The sequence below is a fragment of the Heterodontus francisci genome, chromosome 1 (genome assembly GCF_036365525.1).
Source record: "Heterodontus francisci isolate sHetFra1 chromosome 1, sHetFra1.hap1, whole genome shotgun sequence".
NCBI classification, from domain to species: Eukaryota; Metazoa; Chordata; class Chondrichthyes; order Heterodontiformes; family Heterodontidae; genus Heterodontus; species Heterodontus francisci.
In genome coordinates, this window is record NC_090371.1 from 110,454,898 (window position 1) to 110,477,928 (window position 23,031).

General features: G+C 44.2%; 1 protein-coding gene across 6 annotated transcripts in view; it reads right to left on the bottom strand.

Moving 5' to 3' along the window:
- fat1a (FAT atypical cadherin 1a) overlaps positions 1-23,031 on the bottom strand; it is a 270,014-nt gene that overhangs the window by 55,619 nt on the left and 191,364 nt on the right. For all 6 annotated transcript variants that reach the window (XM_068034441.1, XM_068034442.1, XM_068034446.1 and 3 more), the window contains exon 10: positions 18,698-22,768. In XM_068034441.1, the coding sequence (XP_067890542.1) occupies positions 18,698-22,768 (4,071 nt within the window). The remainder of the gene's footprint in view (positions 1-18,697; positions 22,769-23,031) is intronic.

Below are 23,031 nucleotides of genomic sequence, written 5' to 3' on the forward strand. Positions count from 1 at the left end.
GAATTTCAGCAGGCTCATAGGCTGGAATTTTACCAGGCCTGTGGCGACGGGCTGGGGGAGCAGAAAAGCTGGCAAAATGGCATGGGAAGTCATTAGTGGGAGGTTGCTGGACATCTTCCTGCTGCCATGCCATTTTGCCAATTAAATGGCCAATTGAGGCCCACTTCCCACCTCCGTGACATTTTGCCCACGTTTGGTGAGGGGGGGGGGGGCACTGCTGCACTGGGAGACAGCCCAGTGAAACCTGGCAACTTCCCCCAGTGGGATCTGGACAGAGGGGTGGGGCCTCCTTTTTGGGCACTGCATGGCCAATGAAGGGGCCCCCGGCGACAAAGGCTGCCCACATGGCAATGGCACCATCTGTGCCTCATGCACCCCTCCCTCACGCCCGCACCCACCCCCCGATTGCCGGAGTCTGCCTACCTGGCCTAGCCCTGGGATCCCCCAATCCCAATTAACCTTCTTCAAAAGTGCCATGGCCATTAAGGCAGCCTCCCCTTGCAGCTGCAGCTTCAGCAATGGCCAACCTTAACAATGGAGCTGCTGAGCTGCCGGTGCTCTGATTGGGCCAGCAGGTCTTGAGGGTGGGCAGCTGTCCTTAATTGGGATGGCGGCTGCTACTTAATTGGCCACTGCCAGGAATATGCCCCACCCACTGCCGGCCGAAGTGGGGTTCCCTCCCGCTTTCGGTCCTGATGGCAGGACTTCAGCCATCGTGGAAAATTTCCAGCCATCGTCAAGTCCAACACTGAACATGTGATCCAATCGGGATGCGGTGTGAGAAGAGACACAAGGAAGTGATCAATATTTAGACCCATGACTTAATCTTACCTAGAGTCATAGTCATATACAGCACAGAAGGAAGCCATTCAGCCCATTGAGGCTATGCCAGCTCTCTGTAGAGCAATCCATTCAGTCCCACTCCCCTGCTTGATCTCCCATAGCCCTGCAAGTTTATACCGTTCAAGTGTCCACCCCATTTCGTTTTGAAATGATTGTTTGTATTTGCTTCCACCACCCTCGTGGGCAGCGAGTTCCAGGTCATTACCACTTGCTGCGTAAAAGGTTCTTCCTCATATTCCCCCTGCATCTCTTGCCCAAAACCTTCAATCTGTGTCCCCGGTCCTTGTAATATCGTTAATGGTAACAGTTTTTCCTTGTATAACTTATGTAAGCCTGTCATAATTTTGTATATCTCCAGCAAATATCCCCTTAGTCTCTTCTGCTCCAAGGAGACCAACCCCAGCCTCTCCAACCTAACATTGTAACTAAAATCCCTCATGCCTGGAATCATTCTGGTAAATCTCCACTGCACCCACTCAAGGACCCTCACATTGTTCCTAAAGTGTGGTCAGCAGAACTGGATGCAATACTCTAGTTGGGGCCTAACCAGAGCTTTATAAAGGTTCAGCATAACTTAACTTCCCTGCTTCTTCTGATTAGAAAGTCAGTATGACATTGCTACCTTATCTGAGATCAGCTGTCTTAGCAAATGCTGGGAATCAAGCATAGGCAACTGGTGTACATGGCCAAGTGTTGCATTTAGTGCTATCTTTTCCTACTTGCCGTTGGAAAAGATCTAGTAAGCATAATCCAATGAATAAGATATCAGAAAAAGCATTCACTTCCACTCTTCAAATGTCCTTTGGTGTGCTAGTGCTTTTATAGGTATATCAAAAAGAGAGTAGCTCAAGTAAATGGTGATCCCTTGGAAACAGAGACAGAAGAAATCATCATGGGAGTGAGGAAATGGCAGAGGCATTGAGCAAATATTTTGTGTTTGTCTTCACAGTAGAAGACGCAAGTTCCATACCAGACAGGCAGTGGCACAGTGGTAATGTCAACAGACTAGTAACCCAGAGCCCCAGGCTAATGTTCTGGGGACATGGGTTTGAATCCCACCATCGCAGATAGCGAAATTTGAATTCAATTAATAAATCTGGAATTAAAAAGCTAGTCTAGCGGTGACCATAAAACCATTATCAATTGTTGTAAAAACTATCTGGTTCACTTAATGTCCTTTAGGGAAGGAAATCTGCCATCCTTACCTGGTCTGGCCTACATGTGACTCCAGACCCACAACAATGTGGTTGACTCTTAACTCCCTCTGAAATGGTCTAGCAAGCCACTCAGTTGCATCAAACCGCGACAAAGTCCAAGAGGAACAGAATTGGACAGACCACCTGTCATCGACCTAGGCACCGGAACCAACAACGGCAAATCCAGCCCTGTCAACCCTGCAAATTCCTCCTTACTAACATCTGGGGGTCTCGTGCGAAAATTAGGAGACCTATCCCACAGACTAGTCAAGCAACAGTTGGACATAGTCACACTCACGGAATCATACCTTACAGACAATGTCCCAGACACCACCAGCGCCATCACTGGGTATGTCCTTTCCCACCAGCAGGACAGTTCTACCAGAGGTGGCAGCACAGTGGTATACAATCAGAGGAAATTGCCCTGGGAGTCCTCAACAATGACTCCGGACCCCATGAAGTCTCCTAGCATCAAGTCAAACATAGGCAAGGAAACCTCCAGCTATTTACCATCTACTGCCCCCCACCCCCCCACCATTCGGCTGATGAATTGGTGCTTCGCCAAGTTGAACAGTAACTGGAAGAAAACTGAGGGTAGCAAGGGCACAAAATATACTCTGGGTGGGGGACTTCAATGTCCATCAGCAAGAGTGGCTCAGTTGCACCACTATAGACCGAGTTGGCAGAGTCCTAACGGACATAAGTGCTAGACTGGGTCTGCGGCAGGTGGTGAGGGAACCAAGAGGGAAAAACCTACTTGGCCTCGTCCTCACCAACCTACCTGTCAGAGTATCATGTGTCCAAGACATAATTGGTAGGAGTGACCACTGCACAGTTCCTGTGGAGACAAAGTCCTGTCTTCGCATTGAGGGTACACCATGCCAAATAGGATAGATATCGAACAGATCTAGCAACTCAAAATTGGGCTATCAGCAACAGAACTGTATTCAACCACAATCTGTAATCTCACTGCCCAGCATATCCCCCACTCTACCATTATGATCAAACTGGGAGCCCAACCCTGGTTCAATGAAGAGTGCAGGAGGGCATGCCAAGTGCAGCACCAGGCATACCTAAAAATGAGGTGTCAGCTCGGTGAAGCGACAACACAGGACAACATGCATGCAATAAATAGGGCTTAGCGATCCTTCAACCAATGGATCAGATCTAAGCTCTGCAGTCTTGCCATATCCAGTCATGAATGGTGGTGAACAATTAAACAACTGACAGGAGAGGAGGCTCCACAAATATCCCCATCGTCAAAGATGGGGGAGCCCAGCACATCAGTGCAAAAGACAAGGCTGAACCATTTGTATCCATCTTTAGCCAGAAGCGCCTAGCGGAGGATCCATCTCAGCCTCCTCGAGGTCCCCAACATCACAGATGTCAGTCTTCAGCCAATCTGATTCACTCCACGTGATATCAAGAAACCGCTGAAGGCATTGGATACTGCAAAGGCTATTGGCCCTGGCAACAGTACTGAAGACTTGTGCTCCAGAACTAGCTGCACCCCTGGCCAAGCTGTTCCAGTACAGTTACAACACTGCCATATACCTGGCAATGTGGAAAATTGCCCAGGTATATTCTATGCACAAAAAGGACAAATCTAACTCGGCCAATTACTGCCCTATCAGTCTACTCCCGATCATCAGCAAAGTGATGGAAGAGGTCATTGATAGCACTATCAAGTGGCACTTGCTCAGCAATAACCTGCTCACTGACACTCTGTTTAAGTTTTGCCAGGGCCACTCAGCTGCTGACCTCATTACAGCCTTTGTCCAAACATGGACAAAAGTTGAACTCCAGAGATGAGGGTGACTGCCCTTGACATCAAGGCGGCATTCGACCAAGTATGGCATCATGGAGCTCTAGCAAAACTGGAGTCAATGTGGATTGGGGGGAAACTGGTTGAAATCATACCTAGTACAAAGGAAGGTGGAGATCATTCATCTCAGTCCCAGGACATCACTGTAGGAGTTCCTCGGGGTAGTGTCCTAGGCCCAACCATCTTCAGCTGCTTCATCAATGACCTTCCCTCCATCATAAGGTCAGAAGTGGGAATGTTCACAGATGGTTGCACAATGTTCAGCAGCATTCGCGACTCCTCAGATGCAGAAGCAGCTCATGTCTAAAATCTGACAAATCCCCAGAACCAGATGGCCTAAATCCTAGGGTTCTGAAAGAAATAGCTGCAGAGATAGGGGATCCTAGCTATGGTCTTCCAGAATTCCTTAGATTCAGGAATGTTCCCGTCAGAATGGAAGTTGGCAAATGTTGCACCGATTTTCAAGAAAGGAGGGAGAGAGAAAACGGAACTACAGGGCAGTTAGCCTATCAGTTGTTGGGAAGATGCTGAAAAGTATTAAAGAAGTCTTAACATTGTACTTAGAAAAGCATAGTATGATTAGAACAAGTGGTTTTACTAAAGGGAGATCCTGTTTGGCAAATGTATTTAGAGTTTTCTGAGGATGCAACTAGTAAGGTAAATAAAGGGAAACCAGTAGATGTAGTATACTTAGATTTCTAAAAGGTATTCGATAAGGCGCCACATAAAAGATTAATAGGTAAGGGCTCATGGTGTTGCGGATCATATATTAGCGTGGATAGAGGATTGGTTAATAGACAGGAAGCAGAGAGTGGGCATAAATGGGGCATTTTCAAGTTGGCAGGCAGTGAATAGTGGGGTGCGCTTGGATCAGTGCTGGGGCCTCAACTATTTACACTCTATATTAATGAAGAAACAGAGAGTATGGTATCTAAGTTTGCTGATGATACAAAGCTCAGCGGAAAGGTAAGTTGCGGGGAGGAGATAGAGAGACTGCAAATAAATATAAGCACGTTAAGTGAGTGGGCAACAAGATGGCAAATGGAATATAATGTAAGGAAATGTGAAGTTGTTCACTTTGGTCATAAAAATAGAAAAGCTGAATATTTTTTAAAAGGTGCAAAACTCATAAGTGTATCTGTTCAGAGAGACTAGTAGGTTCTCGTACAAGGAACGCACAAAGTTAACATGCAGGTGCAGCAGGCTAATAGGAAGGCAAATGGCATGTTGGCCTTTATTGCAAGGGGATTGGAGTACAAGAATAAAGAAGCCTTACTAAAATTGTACAGGGCTTTGGTGAGACTGCACTTGGAATACTGTGTGCAGTTTTGGTCTCCACATTTAAGAAATGATATACTTGCACTGGAGGCAGTGCAGCGAGGATTTACTCAATCTGTCCCTTGGATGAGGAGTTGTCCTATGATGAGAGGCTGAGTAAATTGTGTTTATATTCTCTGAAGTTTAGAAGAATAAGAGGCAATCTAATTGAGACATACAAGATTCTGACAGGACTTGATAGGGTAGAAGCCAAGAAATTGTTTCTGCTGATCGGGGAATCTAGAACGTGGGGTCACAATCTCAGGATAAGGGGCCAATCATTCAGGACTGAGATGAGGAGAAATTACTACACTCAATGGGTTGTGAATCTTTGGAAATCTCTACCCCAGGGGGTTGTGGATGCTCCATCATCGAATACATTTAAGGCTGGGTAGATAGATTTTTGGTTCGCAGGGAATCAAGGGATATCGGGAGCGGGCAGGAAAGTGGAATTGAAGCCCAAGATAAGCCATGATCATATTGAATGGCAGCACAGGCTCGATGGACCATATGGTCTACTTCTGTTCCTATTTCTTGTGTTCTTGTGTCCATTTGCAGCATGACCTGGACAACATTCAGTCCTGGGCTGATAAGTGGCAAATAGCATTCATACCGCACAAGTGCCATGCAATGACCATCTCAGACAAGAGAGAATCGAAACAATTTCCCCTTGGCATTCAATGGTATTCTCATCACTGAATCCCCACACTATCAACATCCTGGAAATCACCATTAACCAGAAACTGAACTGGACCAGCCACATAAATGTTGTGGCTGCAAGAGCAGGTCAGAGACTGGGAATTCTGTGGTGAGTAGTTCACCTCCTGTCTCCCCAATGCCATCATCTACAAGGCACAAGTCAGAAGTGTGATGGAATACTCTCTACTAGCCTGGATGGGTGCAGCTCCAACAATACTCAAAAACTCGACACCATCCAGGACAAACAGCCCGCATGATTGGCACCCCATCCACCAGCGATGCAGTGACAGCAGTGCGTACCATCTACAAGATGCATTGCACCAAAGCTCCTTCGACAGCACCTTCCAAACACATGACCTCTGTCACCTAGAAGGACAAGGGCAGCAGATACATGGGAACACCACCACCTGCAAGTTCCCCTCCAAGCCACACACCATTCCATATCGCTGTTCCTTCACTGTCACTGGATCAAAATCCTGAAACTCCTTTCCTAACAGCACTGTGGGTGTAACTACACCCCAAGGACTGAAGCGGTTCAAGAAGGCAGCTCACCACCACCGTCTCAAAGGCAATTAGGGATGGACAATAAATTTTGGACTAGCCAGCGACACCCATATCCCATGAACAAATTTTTAAAAATCATGAACTAAGAGAAAATGTTGCTCAAATAACTTATACAGATATTTGCAAGTATCAATGAAGTAACTAGTTAAACTTGCTGATATTGGTTGCATATACTGCTGTTTTTATATTTAATCCAGGTTTTCTCTTTGATTAATGCCCTGTATGTATCTGACTACCTCTATATTAAAAGTCTTGCAACTGTATGCACCATCTGTAACTTTTTCAATTAGCATTCCTATGTCCATATCTATAATGGAAACTGTCTTATTCTGCTGTAATTACTCCCTTCTCCTCAATGGTGTGCTGCAGCACCACCACTGGCAGAAGGTGTAATTACAACAGAATAAGTTTACATAGACTGTTCCTAATATAAATGCGCATGTCGGAATTTATAATGGAAATATAAATATAAGAACGGAATATATAACTTTAAAATGAGAACTGAATTATATCTGCAAGCCTTGGTCCAGTTATCCCCGCCTTCTAACACAGCTTCACCTGAAAACTACACTTGACCCTGACGTTCCATGTGTAACGCTATGGGAGATTGACTAGTATTTACATATAAAGCAATGCAAAAACTGGCTAAGAGTTATAGCTTCTCCCTCAAACAAATTTGCATTTCATTTAGTTTCATAACTGCGCACTGTTTATCATTAGTGCTGAAATTGAAAGAATTAGCAACTAAAAGTAAATTCAAAATTCTATTTAAGATATAAAATGATGTTAGATTGTTCAGCTATTTAATTTCTTTGATTCTGATTAGAGGGTAACTTTTAATAATTAAAGGAGCAATCAAGATTTGCCTACTCTGTGGTTTAATGCCAGATTAGAGGCTTAGATTATCACCTCTGTGACTGAGTAACTACAGATTGGAACAAACTATTGCAGATGAATGGGTTGATTAAACAATGAAAATTAAGTGATGCATTTATACCTGAAGTCATTAATATATTCTTAAGTTCAATTTGTACTGTTTTGCTGATGACTTAGTGATAGTTCACTTCATGAAGTAACCTGTCATTTTACATTGAATCATGTCCCACTGGTATAACCACCAAGAAACTTGTAGCATCATAACTAGGAATTACAGTTGTATATTTTAGATAATTACAGGTCTGTTTTACCTGTTTCACCTGCCAAAACAGTCTATAGTGTGCTAAAGTCAGGGGAAATGTACACCATGTTGTTGCCTAAATACAATCAGCTAATGATTGAAATAAAGCTGCCCTTACTGGTTAAAACAGTAGATGTTAGAAAATATTTCTAGTGACAGCTAAAGTTACAAAAATTGTTCAGTTATAGTTGGTTATGACATTGAATTTTCTATTTCGAGCTCTCTTAAATATATGTTGGACGTCAAATTTTTAAAATTGATAATTAATTAAGGGAACGACATATTTACAAACACATCAACATTTACAAAAACCATTTGTTGTTCAGAGGCAAATTTGATAATGTGTTGTATATAAAATATCAACATTGGAAAGATTAGGACTGAAGTATTCATCATAGAGCAATACTACCAGAGCTTTCTACTGCTCAGTTCTAATTAATTCCTTCGTTGAGGGTTTGGAAGTTTTGTTGATAACTTCCCTCGACCCTAAACCAAGATTTATGTGGCATTCTTGCAATCAGTATTTAAAATCAACTTTTTTGGATTGACAAAGAGAAAAAAGATTGTAGTTATTTTACCATTAGTATCAATTGAATGTACTCCAGTAAATCCCATTTACTAACACAAAAACTAGTTCCTAAAATTCAATATATTTTGCTCAGACATTTGAATTGAGATGGTTGAGGAGGGATCCAGCTGAGGAGTTCGAAGTGATAAAGGGATTCAATCGGGTAGCAACTACTTCAGGCGAAGAAGTGCAGCACAAGAAGACTCAATCTTAAAGGCATTCAGTCGTGAAATCAGGAAGCACTTTATCACACAAAGGAAATGTCACCCCCAAAAGGCTGTGGATGCTGGGTCAATTGTAATTTTCAAGACTGAGATTGATAGATTTCAGTCACAATAAAATAGAATGCTGCATAGAATTATTTAAACCTATGTAGTACACCATGAAAAGGGACACTAAGCTAAATAATTTTATCTGGACAAATTCTTTGTAGAAAGAGACACAGCTGTTTGTACAGGTTTAATTACTAACACATTACTGCCCATGCAAATGAACTTTGCCTCCCATCAAAGCTCTGTACAAATCAATTACAATTCATCAGTAACTCTTCATTTCTGTCTCAATAATGTACATGCTATTTATTGGGAGAGCTCCAATGAGCAGAACTCAATAAGTATTCAGAAAACCTAACCTTCATAACATCAATCCGATTCAGCTTAACATCACCAGCTAAATATAAAAGTACCTTTGCGCAATATAAACATAGAACTTAATTATATCAAATGGATACCAGGGAAATAAGAATTTTTTGCATTATTCAAAACAGAATCCATGAAAATGTAAATAATTGTTTCCAAAATAGTGATGGTGTTAATGGCCCTAATGCTAAGCACTTTTGTGACCCTCTGCCATTCCATCATCTTGGCAGCAATTTATGCGAACATCGAATATGCTTCTTTTTCCTCGTTCATGGGATGTGAGCATTGCTGGCAAGGCCAGCATTTATTCCCTACCATTAATTCCCCTTGAGGTGGTGGCAGTGAGCCACCTTCTTGAACTGCTGCAGTCCATGTGGTGCAGGTACACCCACAATGCTGTTAGGGAGGGAGTTCCAGGATTTTGACGCAGCAACAGTGAAACAATAGCAATACAGTTCCAAGTTAGGATGGTGTGTGACTTGGAGGGGAACCTGCAGATGGTAGTGTTCCCTGCATCTGCTTCCCTTGCCCTTTTAGGTGGTAGAGACTGCTAGTTTGGAAGGAGCTGTCAAAGGAGCCTTGGTGAATTGTTGTAGTGCATCTTGTAGATCGTACACACTGCTGCCACTGTGCAGCAGTGGTGGAGGGAGGGAATGTTTAAGGTGGTGGATAGGGTGAAATCAAGCAGGCTGCTTTGTCCTGGATGGTGTTAAACTCTTGGGTATTATTGGAGCTGCAAGTAGGGAGTATTCCATCACACTCCTGGCTTGTACCTTGTCGGTGGTGGATGATTTTGGGGAGTCAAAAAGTGAGTTACTCGCAGAATTCTTAGCCTTTGACCTGCACGTTGCCACAGTATTTATATGGCTGGTTTCTGGTCAATGGTAACCCACAGGATGTTGATGGTGGGGATTCAGCGATGGTAAGGCTGTTGAACATCAAGGGGAGATGGTGACATTCTCTCTTGTTTGAGATGGTCATTACTTGGCACTTGTGTGGCAAAATGTTATTTGTCACTTACCAGCTCAAGCCTGGATGTAGTCCAGGTTGTGCTGCATGTTGGCATGGACTGTCTCAGTATCTGAGTCATCGTGAATGGTACTCAACACCGTGCAATGATCACTGAACATCCCCACTTCTGACCTTATGGTGGAAAGGAGGTCATTGATGAAGTTGCTGAAGATGGTTGGGCCTAGGACGCTACCCTGAAGAACTCCTGCAGCGATGTCCTGGAGCTGAGATGATTGGCCTCCAACAATCACAACCATATTCCTAGGTTACGACTATAGCCAATGGAGAGTTTCCCCCCCACCCTCCCCCGATTCCCACGGACTTCAATTTGGCTAGGAATCCTTGATGCCACTCAGGCAAATGCTGCCTTATGGTCAAGGGCAATCACTCTCAGCTCATCTCTGGAATTCAGCTCTTTTGTCCATGTTTGGACCAAGGCTGTATTGATGTCTTGAGCCGGATGGCCCTGGTGGAACCCATACTGAGCATCTGTGAGCAGGTTGTTGCTGAGTTAATGCCGCAATCAATGACACCTTCCATTGCTTTGCTGATGATTGAGAATAGACTGATGGGGCAGTAATTTGTCCTGGGCAATTTTCTACATTGTTGTGTAGATTCCAGTGTTGTAGCTGACTGGAACAGCTTGCCTAGGGATGCGGCTAGTTCTGCAGCACAAATCTTTGGTACTACAGCTGGATTTTATCAGATCCTTTAGCTTTTGCAGTATTCAGAACCTTCAGCCATTTCTTGATGTCACGTGAAGTGAATTGAATTGGCTAAAGACTGGCATCTGTGATGCTGGGGACCTCAGGAGGAGGCAGAGCTGGACCATCCACTCAACATTTCTGGCTGAATATGGTTGCAAATGCTTCAGCCTTGTCTTTTGCAGTCACCTGCTGGACTGCCCCACCATTGAAGATGGGGATGTTTGTAAAACCTCCTCCTCTGATTAATTGCTTAATTGTCCACCACCATTCATGACTGTATGTGGCAAGACTGCAGAGCTTTGATCTTATCCATTGGTTGTGGGATTGCTTAGCTCTACTTAATGCTGCTTCTGCTGTTTGGCATGCAAGTAGTCCTGTCTTGTGGCTTCACCAGGTTGACACTTCATTTTAGGTATGCTTGGTGCTGCATCTGGTGCAGTCTACTGCACTCCTCATTGAACCAGGGTTAGAATCATAGCATGATTACACTACAGAGGAAGGCCATTTTACCTGTGGTATCTGTGCCGGCTCTCTGCAAGAGCGACTCACCTAGTCCCACTCCCCTGCCTTTTCCTTATAACACTGCAAATTTTTTCTCTTCGGATAATTATCCAGTTCTCTTTTGAAAGCCTCGATTGAATCTGCCTCCACCACACTCTCAGGTAGTGCATTCCAGATCCGAACCACTCACTGTATAAAAAGGTTTTTTCTCATTTCGCTGTTGCTTCTTTTGCTAATTGCCTCCTGAAGTTTATCACTATCTTCCTCACAGCTTACAACAGCCCCAAGTTATGTGCCATCTGCACATTTTGAAATTATGCCCTCTAAACCCAAGTCTAGGTGATTAATATATATCAAGACAAGCAGGGGTCCCAACACTGACCCCTGGGGAACCCCACTATATCCCATCCTTCAGTCTGAAAAACAATTGATACCCTGGTTTGATGGTAATGGTAGCATGAAGGATATGCCATGCTATTAAGGTTACACATTGTAAATACAAGTCTGTTGCTGCTGATGGCCCACAGAGTCTCATGGAAGCCCAGTTTTGAGCTGCTAGATCTGTTCTTAATCTATCCCATTTAGCACAGTGGTACTGCCACACAATACGATGGCGGGTGTTCTCAGTGTGAAGACGAGACTGCGTCTCCACAAGGATTGTGTGGGGGACATCACTCCTACCAATATTGCAATACTGTCATGGACAGATGCATCTGCAACAGGTCTTTCGTGAGGTTGAGGTCAAGTAGGTTTTGGTTCTCTCTTTGCCTGCCGCAGGCAAAGTCTGGCAGACATATGTCCTTCAGGACTTGGCCAGCTTGGTCAGTAGTGGTGCTACTGAGCCTCTCGATGAACATTGAACAGAGTGCATTCTGTGCCCTTGCTATCCTCAGTGCTTCTTCCAAGTGGTGTTCAACATGGAGGAGTACTGATTGATCAGCTGAGGGAGGGTGGTAATGATAAGGGGTTTTCCTTGCCGATGTTTCACCTGATGCCATGAGACCTCATGGGGTCCAGAGTCAGTGTTGAGGACTTCATGGGACCACTCCCTCCTTACTGTATATCACTGTGCCACCACCTCTGGTGGGCCTGTCCTGCTCGTGGTGATGGAGGAGTCTGGGGCATTTTCTGTAAGGTATGATTCAGTATGACGATGTTGTTTGACTAGTCCGTGGAACGGTCTTCCCAATTTTGGCACAAGTCACCAGATGTCAGTGAGGATGACCTTGCAGGGTGTGTCTTTGTTGGTTCCGGTGCCTGGGTCGATGACTATTCTGTAGCGGTCTGATACAACTAAATGACTTGCTAGGCTATTTCAGAGAGCAGTGAAGAGTCAACCACTTTGCTCTGGGTCTGGATTCATATGTCGGCCAGACCAGGTAAGGTCGGCAGATTTCCTTCGCTAAAGGAAGTCAATGAACAAAATGGGTTTTTGTGACAATCTGATAGTTTCAAGTTTCATGATCATCATTACCAAGACTAGCTTTTTTAAAAAAATTAATGAGTTGAATTTAAATTCCACCAACTGTCATGGTGAGATTTTTACTTATGTCTCCGGAGCATTAGTCCAAGCCTCTGGGTTACTAGTCCAGTAACACACCATTATGCTATCATTCCCAGATAAAGAAATCTATATTCCTACCTCAAAGAAGGTTTACGGTTAGCCAAATGCAAGACTAGAGAATTAAAGATGAAGTGACATTTCTAGTATTCTTTTATTCTGTCACAAATAATAGAACTAACAGGCAAAAAATTTGTTAAGGCCCATTGTTGAGCAGGAGGTTCACATTTCGCAACCTGACCATGCCCATTCGTCTTGAGGAAGGTAGCACGCAAACTTGGTGCTACCTCCTCGTTTACTTGATCGCGTTGACTCAAGTGGGGCCCAAGCTGCTGGCTGCTTGAGTATTCAGCAAGGGGCCTAGCAGTGTGCACTGATATCACATGGTGCGGCCAGCCTCCTCCTCTTAAAGGCAGTCGGCCCCTCTTAAAGGGAAGACATACTCAGAGGAAGTGAGCTGCTTCTGATTGCCTATACTGACACAGGCTGCAAGAGGGATCTGCAGAAATGGGGCTGAATTTTATGGGCCCCCCCAGAGATAGGCAAGGTGGCCGAGGGGATGGGGGGCCCATAGAATTACCACAGGAGGCAGAGGGTGGAGTGCCTGTCACCTTTCCATCGCACCACAATTTTGTCGGAGATGGAACAGGTCTAACACAGCCTTCCTGCCCAGAGGTCCATAGAGGTCCTTAAGAGGCCTATTAACAGCACTTTAGGGCTTCTTCCACCCGCCGCTGGCAACAAGCCAGTGGGGAGGAGGGGGCCCTCCTCTGGGGCAATCTGTGGCCCATGGAGGGTCCCCGCCAGCAAACAACCCACCACCCGGTCTCCAGCGCTGAGCCTGAATCTAAGGCCTGGTGCCGTACCGGCAGTGGCCACTGCTCCAGTTGGCCCTGCTGATACTACTGAGCTGCCGGCCCTCTGATTGGCTGGCAACTCTTGCAGACGGGATCCCTGTCTTTAAAGGGATGGAAATCCGGCACTTTGCTGTTAATTGCTGGACACCATAGAATCACACTTGGAGGGGGGCGGGGGCGCAGGGGCTCCATATGGCTGAGGCAGAACTTCCCCCCGTCTTTTTGGCCCGGTACTGGGAGCCCCTCCAGCCCCACAAAATACACCCATGACATGCCATAGAAGGCGGCTCCTAGGTTCACAGATGTCACGCTGGAGGCCTTAGTGATGGAGGCCAACAGGAGGACAGAGATTATGCTACCGTGGGAGACCAAGAGGCCCTCAGGGCAAACACTCAGAAGGAAATAGGAGCAGGTAATTAAGGAGGTCAACTGCCCTGGAGTCTAGCTGAGGAGCTGGGAGCAGTACCGCAAAAGTTCAATGACCTCACACATGTGGCCAAGCTAGTGAATGCATCTTCAAAGGACATCGCCAGCCCACTGAACCGCCAACCTCTCATGATACTTAATGCACCACAGCTCCATCACTCACCCAGCATCAAACTATAACTATCAAAGACTCAGGCCTAACATCCAGATACTCAAGCTCAACCTCACAGATACTCCAATGATGCCAGTCGCACACTCAGCTTTCGCTGCTTCTACATACTTCCAGCTATTCAGCTACGGCAGGCACATCTCTCAAAGAATGCCCTACACAATCAAAGACATTCGGTCCCATCTATCTTCCAGCACAAGTTGGTCCATAACAGCTAGGAGCAGAGCAGAACCAGTGGGAGACAACTGCGCCTGCATCTCAAGCCCTTTGGAAGAGATGGTTTCTGGCCTCATGAGGCCAACTGCAATAGAGCCCATGGCATCTGGCATCACCGAGAATATTGAGGAAGTTAGTATGTTCCTGCCTTATTCACCTTCTCAACTCTCTCCTCACCCCCATCCTGCTATATGGCAGGATGTGCAAGCTGCTGATGGTGAGATCCTGGACCTCTTACTTTCAAAACTCAAGCTGCCACCACCACCTCACATCCCCCCCACCCCACCTTCCCTTTTTTATTTTTTTGCTTTCAAGCACCCAAGAACTGGTCCCTTCCCAGCCCCAGGAGCAAGAGAAAGAGCAACAGCATAGCATTGATGAAGAGGACCCGATACTTGATGTTATACTTGCAGCCACCAGCTAAGATATTAGCACTGCACTGCTCTTGGAGGTTAGAATAGAGTTGAGATCTGGATGTGTCGAGTTACCGAGCATGAGTGGGCTGTGGCCAGGCCGTGGTAAATGATGGTTCATGTGCCAGAGGACTCACCAGAGGAACTGGCCGCAGACAAATTCTGCTACAGAGGACTCAGGTGATGACTCCAATGGGTCAGCATACAGAGAATACCGATGAGGATACATGGAGATGATGGGTGCACTGGCAGGCCTATCAGACAGCCTCCTGTCACTGTCCAGCTTCAACTTGGCAGAGGGCATCGTGCAGAGCTTCCCCCTCTGCAGCCCCTGCACCATCTCAGTCACGTTGCAGATTCAGAGGCATTGCAACTGCAGGCCACCAAATCCTTTGCTCTCCCTGTGAGGTTGCAACAATGCTCCCTATCAAATCCAGCAATTCACCACAATGCCTCCAAAAATACTCCACAGTGCTTCCACAAATCTTGCAATAGCAGGACTTGGTCTCAATCACCTTACTCGCAAGCTGGGCGCTTGGACTTTAAGTAACACAAGCGGAGGTTCCCTCTTGCAGCTGCATGCATATTCTTTGGTGACTGACAAGTGGATTTACTTTGAGTGGATTTACGTGGTCCAAGTTTGGAATTTGTGCATCAAATCTGCTGGAACAGTTATTTGACATCATGGTCTGGCCACTTTGGAACTTACTGCTGCACACATGGCAAGGCCATGCCAGAGTGGCTTGGGGCACTGCTCGTCCCACTCAGAAGGCCTCCGGCTTCTGAAGCACTGGCTCCAGCCATAGGTTAGACAGTTGTGTTTTCTGATATTCCAGTGGAATTTACATCATAATTTACTGGAATTTAATTAAAATATGACACAACAAACATAGGGCCATATCGGGAGTGGTACGCACCAATTGCCAAAATAAAAATCCATTTTAAGTGCTTAAAATTGATGTTTGAAGGTTGAACTGGCAGACAGTAACAAGCACCAACTAAAATTACAGAGCGCTGTTTTGCTGAAGGACTATTTTTAATATCTGTCTGGTTAGTTTATTAGAGGGAACAGTGACTCTAACCTCCTTCCCACTGGGCTTGTACAAACGATAGCGAATCCAAATTCTTTGAGTCTTAAATTGCTCATGCAAACTGTAATCCCAATGCTATTTTGTTCTATTTATTCATGGGATGTGGGCATCGCTGGCAAAGCCAGCATTTATTGCCCACCCAAATTGCCCTTGGGAAGGTTGTGGTGAGCTGCCTTCTTGAGCTGCTGCAGTCCTTATGGCGTAGGCACAATGTCAGGGCTTCCATAACTTTGCCCCAGTGACAGTGAAGGAACGGCGATATAGTTCCAAGTCAGGATGGTGTGTGACCTGGAGGGGAACTTGCAGGTGGTGGTGTTCCCATGCGTTTGCTGCCTGGTCCTTCTAGGTGGTAGAGGTCGTGAGTTTGAAAGATGCTGTCAAAGGAGGCTTGGCGAGTTGCTGCAGTGCATCTTGCAGATGGTACACACTGCTGCTACAGTGCACTGGTAGTGGAGGGAGTGCCAATCACGTTGGCTGCTTTGTCCTGGATAGCCAAGCTTCTGGAGTGTTGTTGGCTGCACTCATCCAGACAAGTGGGGAGTATTCCATCACACTCATGACGTTTGCCTTGTAGATGGTGGAAAGGTTTTGAACAGTCCAGAGGTGAGTGACTCACTGCAGAATACACAGCCTCAGAACTGCTCTGGTCACCGCAGTATTCATGCAGCTGGCCCAGTTAAGTTTCTGTTCATGGTGACCCCCTGGGATGTTGATGGAGGGGGTTTCAATGAAGGTAGTGCCGTTGAACGTCAATTGGAGGTGGCTGAACTCTCTCTTGTTTGCAATGGTCATTTACTACTTGGAGTTTAATAAGATATAAATAGGCACTTTGTGATCACTTGGAACCACATTCACAATACAGGATTTGTGATCCTAATTATATCTAAAACAAAGTTACATTCAGATGGTAGTATAAGGCAAGTTTCTGGCAACTTAGTCCAGTCTGAGATAAATAATTTCTGCTGCTTTGTACCTCAATTGTTACAGTGCAGGAGGCTATTCAGCCCATCATGTCTGTACTGGCTCTCCAAAAAAGCAATTCACTTAGTACCATTCCTGTTTTCTCCCCATAACCCTGCACATTCTTCTTTCTCACATAACTGTAATTCCCTTTTGAATGCTTCAATTGAACCTGCCTCCACCACGTTCTCAGGCAGTGTGAAAAAGTTTCTCCTTATGTCACTTTTGCTTCTTTTACCAATTACTTTAAATCTGTGCCCTCTCGTTCTCGATCCTTTCACAAGTGGGAACAGTTTCTCTACTCTGTCCAGACCCCTCATGATTTTGAATATGTCTCTCAAATCTCCTCTCAGCCTTCTCTTTTCCAAGGAAAACAGTCCTAACCAAACTGAATCACTTCACATATCCCTGCATTGAACTTCATCTGCCACATGCCTGCCCATTCCACCAACTTGGGGGAGTGCGGTTTGGAGCTATGATATTTAGCTGTTCCATTTTTTTGGCAAGGGTCTCCGTGGAGCACTGGAAAGCTCCCAGCAAATCATGCCGCATAGTAGATAATGGCATAAATCACTCACGCCGTTAAATTTTCTGGAATTTCTACACCATAATAATGGAATGCGCTGTGGATTCATCAGATTCCAGCCCAATATTAAGCTTAAGTGAAGATGCTTGCTGAGCTTCGTATTCTTAAAACAATCAGCTGCTAAGCAATAGTTCAGCAGTTTTGGATACATGTACATTCAAACATACAAATTTACATATGCCAATTTTTATTTTTATTTTTTTTTATTTAGAGATACAGCACTGAAACAGGCCCTTCGGCCCACCGAGTCTGTGCCGACCAAGAACCACCCATTTATACTAACCCTACAGTAATCCCATATTCCCTATCATATACCTACACTAGGGACAATTTACAACGGCCAATTTACCTATCACCTGCAAGTCTTTGGCGGTGGGAGGAAACCGGAGCACCTGGAGAAAACCCACGCGGTCACAGGGAGAACTTGCAAACTCCACACAGGCAGTACCCAGAATCGAACCCGGGTCCCTGGAGCTGTGAGGCTGCAGTGCTAACCACTCCGCCGCCCATGTTTTACAACGGCCAATTTACTTATCACCTGCAAGTCTTTGGCTGTGGGAGGAAACCGGAGCACCCGGAGAAAACCCACGCGGTCACAGGGAGAACTTGCAAACTCCGCACAGGCAGTACCCAGAATTGAACCCGGGTCCCTGGAGCTGTGAGGCTGCAGTGCTAACCACTGCGCCACTGTGCCGCCCATGTTTTTCTAAAAGACATTTTAAAAATCTGATTACAGAAAATAATTTGTCAATTTTATTGTAAAAATTCTAAGGTAGGTTGTTATGCTTTGGACTGTTAGAGAGAGACATAGCAAATTGCTAACAGTTCATATTGCACAGGGAGGCGGAATTTCTTTTGGTCCATTTTCAGGCCCAAAAAGGGCATTGTGCACAAAATGTGCACCCCAACTGGGTGGCCTGAAATTGGGCTTAAAGAAGCTTAACGTCAGGGTGTTTGACTCGCCATCAGATTTTTTTCAGGCGCACTTTGGGCACAGGATGTTGGCCCAAGACTGGTTCTCTGCATTCGTTTAATGGCATGAAACAGGGCAAAAAGGTCACATTTCTTAACAGAAACTACAAAAGGAACTCCAGAACTAAAAGAGATAGGTTTATCAAGTTTGGTGAAAATCGAACTGACTTAAGTTACTACACTGTAAAGTTACACAGATAAACAAAATACCATGATTTAAATCGAACGGTAAGGCATGGGAAATATACATTTCACAATTTCTTAAATGTCTGTCTCATTAATCTAAAAACAACATGCATTCAGCTTTTACATGAGAAAAATGTGACCATAAATATGTATAGTCCTCAATATCTGCACAAAGCACCTGTAACATATTACTCTACTTTGACAAAGTCCTTACCTGTAATATAGCAGGTAACTTGTCTATTGACTTCTTCAGTATCAGCATCTGTCGTGCTCAAGATGGCTATCACTCCACCAGGTGGATCATCTTCACTCACAGTCCCTTTGTAGACCTCAGCAGTAAAGCGTGGAGGGTTGTCATTTACATCAGTAACAGTGACATCCACCACTACAGAAGTGGACAATTGCACCTTTTCTCCATGATCAGATGCTACTACTATGATGTTGTACTTCTTCTGTTCCTCATGGTCTAATTCTTTGAGAGTTGTTATCCAACCTGTTTCACTGTTAATGGTGAAGAGTTCCAGCATGTGATCAAGCTCTTGAGATTGAGCTAAAGTGTAAGTAACCTGACCATTAGCTCCAGAATCCAGGTCAGTTGCTTTTACCTGAATTACTGTGGTTCCTTCAGGTAGGTTTTCCACGACAAAGGCTTCATATGGGTTAGAATCAAAAATGGGTTTGTTGTCATTTTCATCTTTCACTTGAATACTTACATCCACAGAAGAAACTATTTCATATTCCTCAAAATTATATTGTGCCATGACTGTAATCTGGTACCATTTAGTTGTTTCATGATCAAGTTTCTTTTCAGTTTTTAACCTTCCAGTGTCCCGTTCTATGGCAAATATTTGATCCATGTTGCTTTCAGGGGTATTTCCCTTCACAAGACTGTAGACCATTGGTTGATCACTTTCTGCTCTAATTAAATCAATCTCAGTTCCAATACTGATCTCTTCAGAGATTGTGAATGTGTAAAAGGGTTCAGGAAATATTGGAACTGGAACTTCAGGTGGGAGTATTCTAACATAGACAGGGACAACAGACTCATGTTGTGGCACTCCACCATCTTTAGCTCTTACAAAAAAAGTATAAAAGTTATTTTCTAGTCCAACCAGACTTTCTTTGGTGCTGATGATCCCAGAAAATGAATCAATCTGAAGGTTTTCTTCAACATTGTCAGAATCTGCCTCAATGGTGTAGACAATGTCTGCATTGCTACCTTCATCAGCATCTGATGCTACAATCTTAATGACGGAAGATCCCTTTGGAGCATATGACCCAATGTTTACCATATACTCTGCAGCTCTGAACTGAGGCATATTATCATTTTCATCAGTGAGTATAACATTGATGCTGCAGAAAGCCACTTTACCACCACCATCTTTTGCCATAATACCGATAGAGATCACCTTCTCTATTGGGTTCTCACGGTCCAATTTCTCTGATGTGAAAATTTTTCCTTTCTGGTCAACAGAAAATTTATCTCTTGCAAAGTCATTAACAATGAAATAACTTATTTGCCCATATGTACCAGAATCTTCATCTGTTGCCTTTACTTCAATCACCAGGGTACCAACCTCAGAATTTTCAGCCAATTCTACTTCATAATTAGTTTGCTCAAAAACAGGATTATGGAAATTTGCAGTAATAATGCTTACCTGAACTTTTGCTGAACTTCTAAAAACACCATCTGATACAGACACCCCAAGATTGTAAACTGTTTCCAGATCCTGCTTGTGCAAATTTGCAACCGAAATTATGCCCGACTTACTATCTATTGCAAAATTCATATGGTCATTGCCAGACACGATTGAATACTGAAGTTTTTCCACATCAAAAGTATCTGCATCAGAGGCCTGCACATGTGTTACAAAATGTCCACGGGTTACAGGTTCACTTACTGAGGCCTGGTACAGTAGTTCATTGAACAATGGTGGGTTGTCATTCAAATCAGTGATGTAAACAGTAAGAATAATGTCACTACTAAGTTGAGGCTTTCCACTATCCAAGGCTCTAACAAGGAGATTATACTGCTGAATCTGTTCATAATCAAGCATCCGTGCTGTCAAAATGAGGCCACTGGCACTGTCAATGTGAAAATATTCTGAGCTTTTTGTCTCATCTTCGATCAATTGGTAGTAAAGAACTTTATTCAATCCAGAATCTGAATCTGTAGCAATGACCTGGACCACTGATGTACCCACCACAGAAGCTTCAGATAGAGTGGCAGTGTATTTCCTCTCTGTAAACACTGGAGGATTATCGTTAACATCTTCTACCACAATATCGACAAATACCTCAGCGTGAGATCCTGTCAGTGAGTCTGTTGCTCTTACAGTTAACTTATAAGCTGGATGCATCTCAAAGTCTAGCGAGCTAACTACACTTAGAACTCCAGTGTTGAAGTTGATTGTAAACTGATTGAAAGGATCTCCATCTGTGATGCTATAAATGACACGAGGACCTTCTGGACTGTTAGCCTGTACATATACGACAGGAGTGTGCAGCTGAATATCCTCAGGTATCTCAATACTGTAGAATGGCTTTTCAAATACAGGCATGGCTTTGTTTATAACAGTGATGGGCACTTCAACTTCTGCTGAGAGTGATACCTCTCCTCTATCTTTCGCTACAACAATAACAACATATTCCACATTTGACAGGTTGGGTTCAAAGATCTTCTTTAGGGATATCTCTCCTGAAGGCCCTACCTCAAAATGCTCATGGTGTTCTTTGAGGTAATAGAAAACTTCTCCATTTTTACCGACGTCCTTGTCTATAGCTGTGATTTGGCGAATAACATGGCCTACTTCAGCATCAACCTGCACCACAGCATAATAAGGCATGTTGACAAAAATTGGAGCATTGTCATTAATGTCTTCAACAGTAACCTTCACAACAACATGAGCAACTCTTGATGGTTTCTTTTCTTCACTAACTTCGACCACTACATCGTACATTGCCTGCTCTTCACGATCAAATGGAATTCCTGTAGTTGCAAGAACACCTGAAGTGTGACCTATTTTAAACTTTCTATCAGGGTTAAGGATATGATAAAATAATGGTTCATTCATTTCATTGCCCATTGTGGTAATAATGGCTATAGTTTTAACTTCCGTAGAATTTTCCTTTACCATAGCAGAATATGAGCTTTGTGAAAATTTCAGGTGGCTTTCTTTGCTTTCTTTTATATTTATGTGCACTGCACTTGTGCTTGAAAATCTGCCATCACTAGCTCTAACTGTAAGCTCATACCTGCTCCTCAAGTGAGTTGTGTTTTGTACTGAAATAAGTGCTGTCTTTGCATCTATGGAGAACTTCTCACCTATGTTACCATCAATTATGGAATACATTATATCTGCGTTTGAACTCGAGTCTGCATCTGTGGCATTTACAACAGTCACTTTCACTCCTTTATATGTTGGCACAAGGAGAGACACCTCATACAAATCCAGAACAAATACTGGAGGGCAATCATTTACATCAATCACATAAATGGTAATGTTTGCTGCATGTTCTGCAAATAACTGTGGGTTTCCACCATCATGCACTTGCACAGTGAAATGAAAAATACTGGTCTGCTCAAAGTCTAGTTTCAACACTGCACGAATGGCACCTGTGCTTGAATCAATAGCAAAATATTTCTGGGCAGATGGTTCAGCAATCTGGTAAACCAGAAGAGCATTGGATCCTTCATCGGCATCTGTGGCTTGAATTACCAGTGGAGTATTTTGGTCATTCAGAACAACGCTGTTGACATGGGCAGATTCACTAATGATTCCTATATACTCTGACTGAGTGAAGACTGGCATGTTGTCATTTTCATCTCGCAGGTGTATCAAAACAGTGATATTGGTAGACAAGCCAGCCATGTTCGTAGCTTGAACTATAAGTCGGTAAGAAGGCAGTCTTTCACTGTCAAGTGCCTTTTGAGTGATTATGACACCCGAGTGAGGATTGATGTTAAATGCACCATCTGTATTTCCATCTTTTATTTCATAAACAATGGATGATTGGCTGGATGCTGTTGCCAGGATGACGAAACTACCAATACTGGCCCCTTCACTTATCTCTGCATAGTACTCTCTTACTGCAAACTTGGGTGCTGCATTATCCGAAATGGTCACAAACATGCGAACAGTAGTAATAGCACTCATTGGAGGCTGTCCTCCATCGATTGCTTTGACTATAAGTTCATACTGCCGCCGTGTACTACGATCCAGACCTTTTGCAACGATGATATTACCCAGAACTGGATTAATGGCAAAACTGTTGCCAGCATTCCCTACAAAGACAAATATACATATATTATAACACCAAAGAAAATTATATACATATCGAATGTGATAGACATATATTGGTGAGAGAGAATAATACAATCGGGTAATAATTCGTCACCATGGTGCCAGCTACTGGACGGAGAACGGGGGGACAAATGGTTAATTCGGCAGGACTATGTCCTGCGCCCCAAGTGTGCCTTAGAAACCGCCGATGCCATATTGCCTCAGATGACATACAGGCATCCAGGTGTTCAGCTAAAACAGGCAT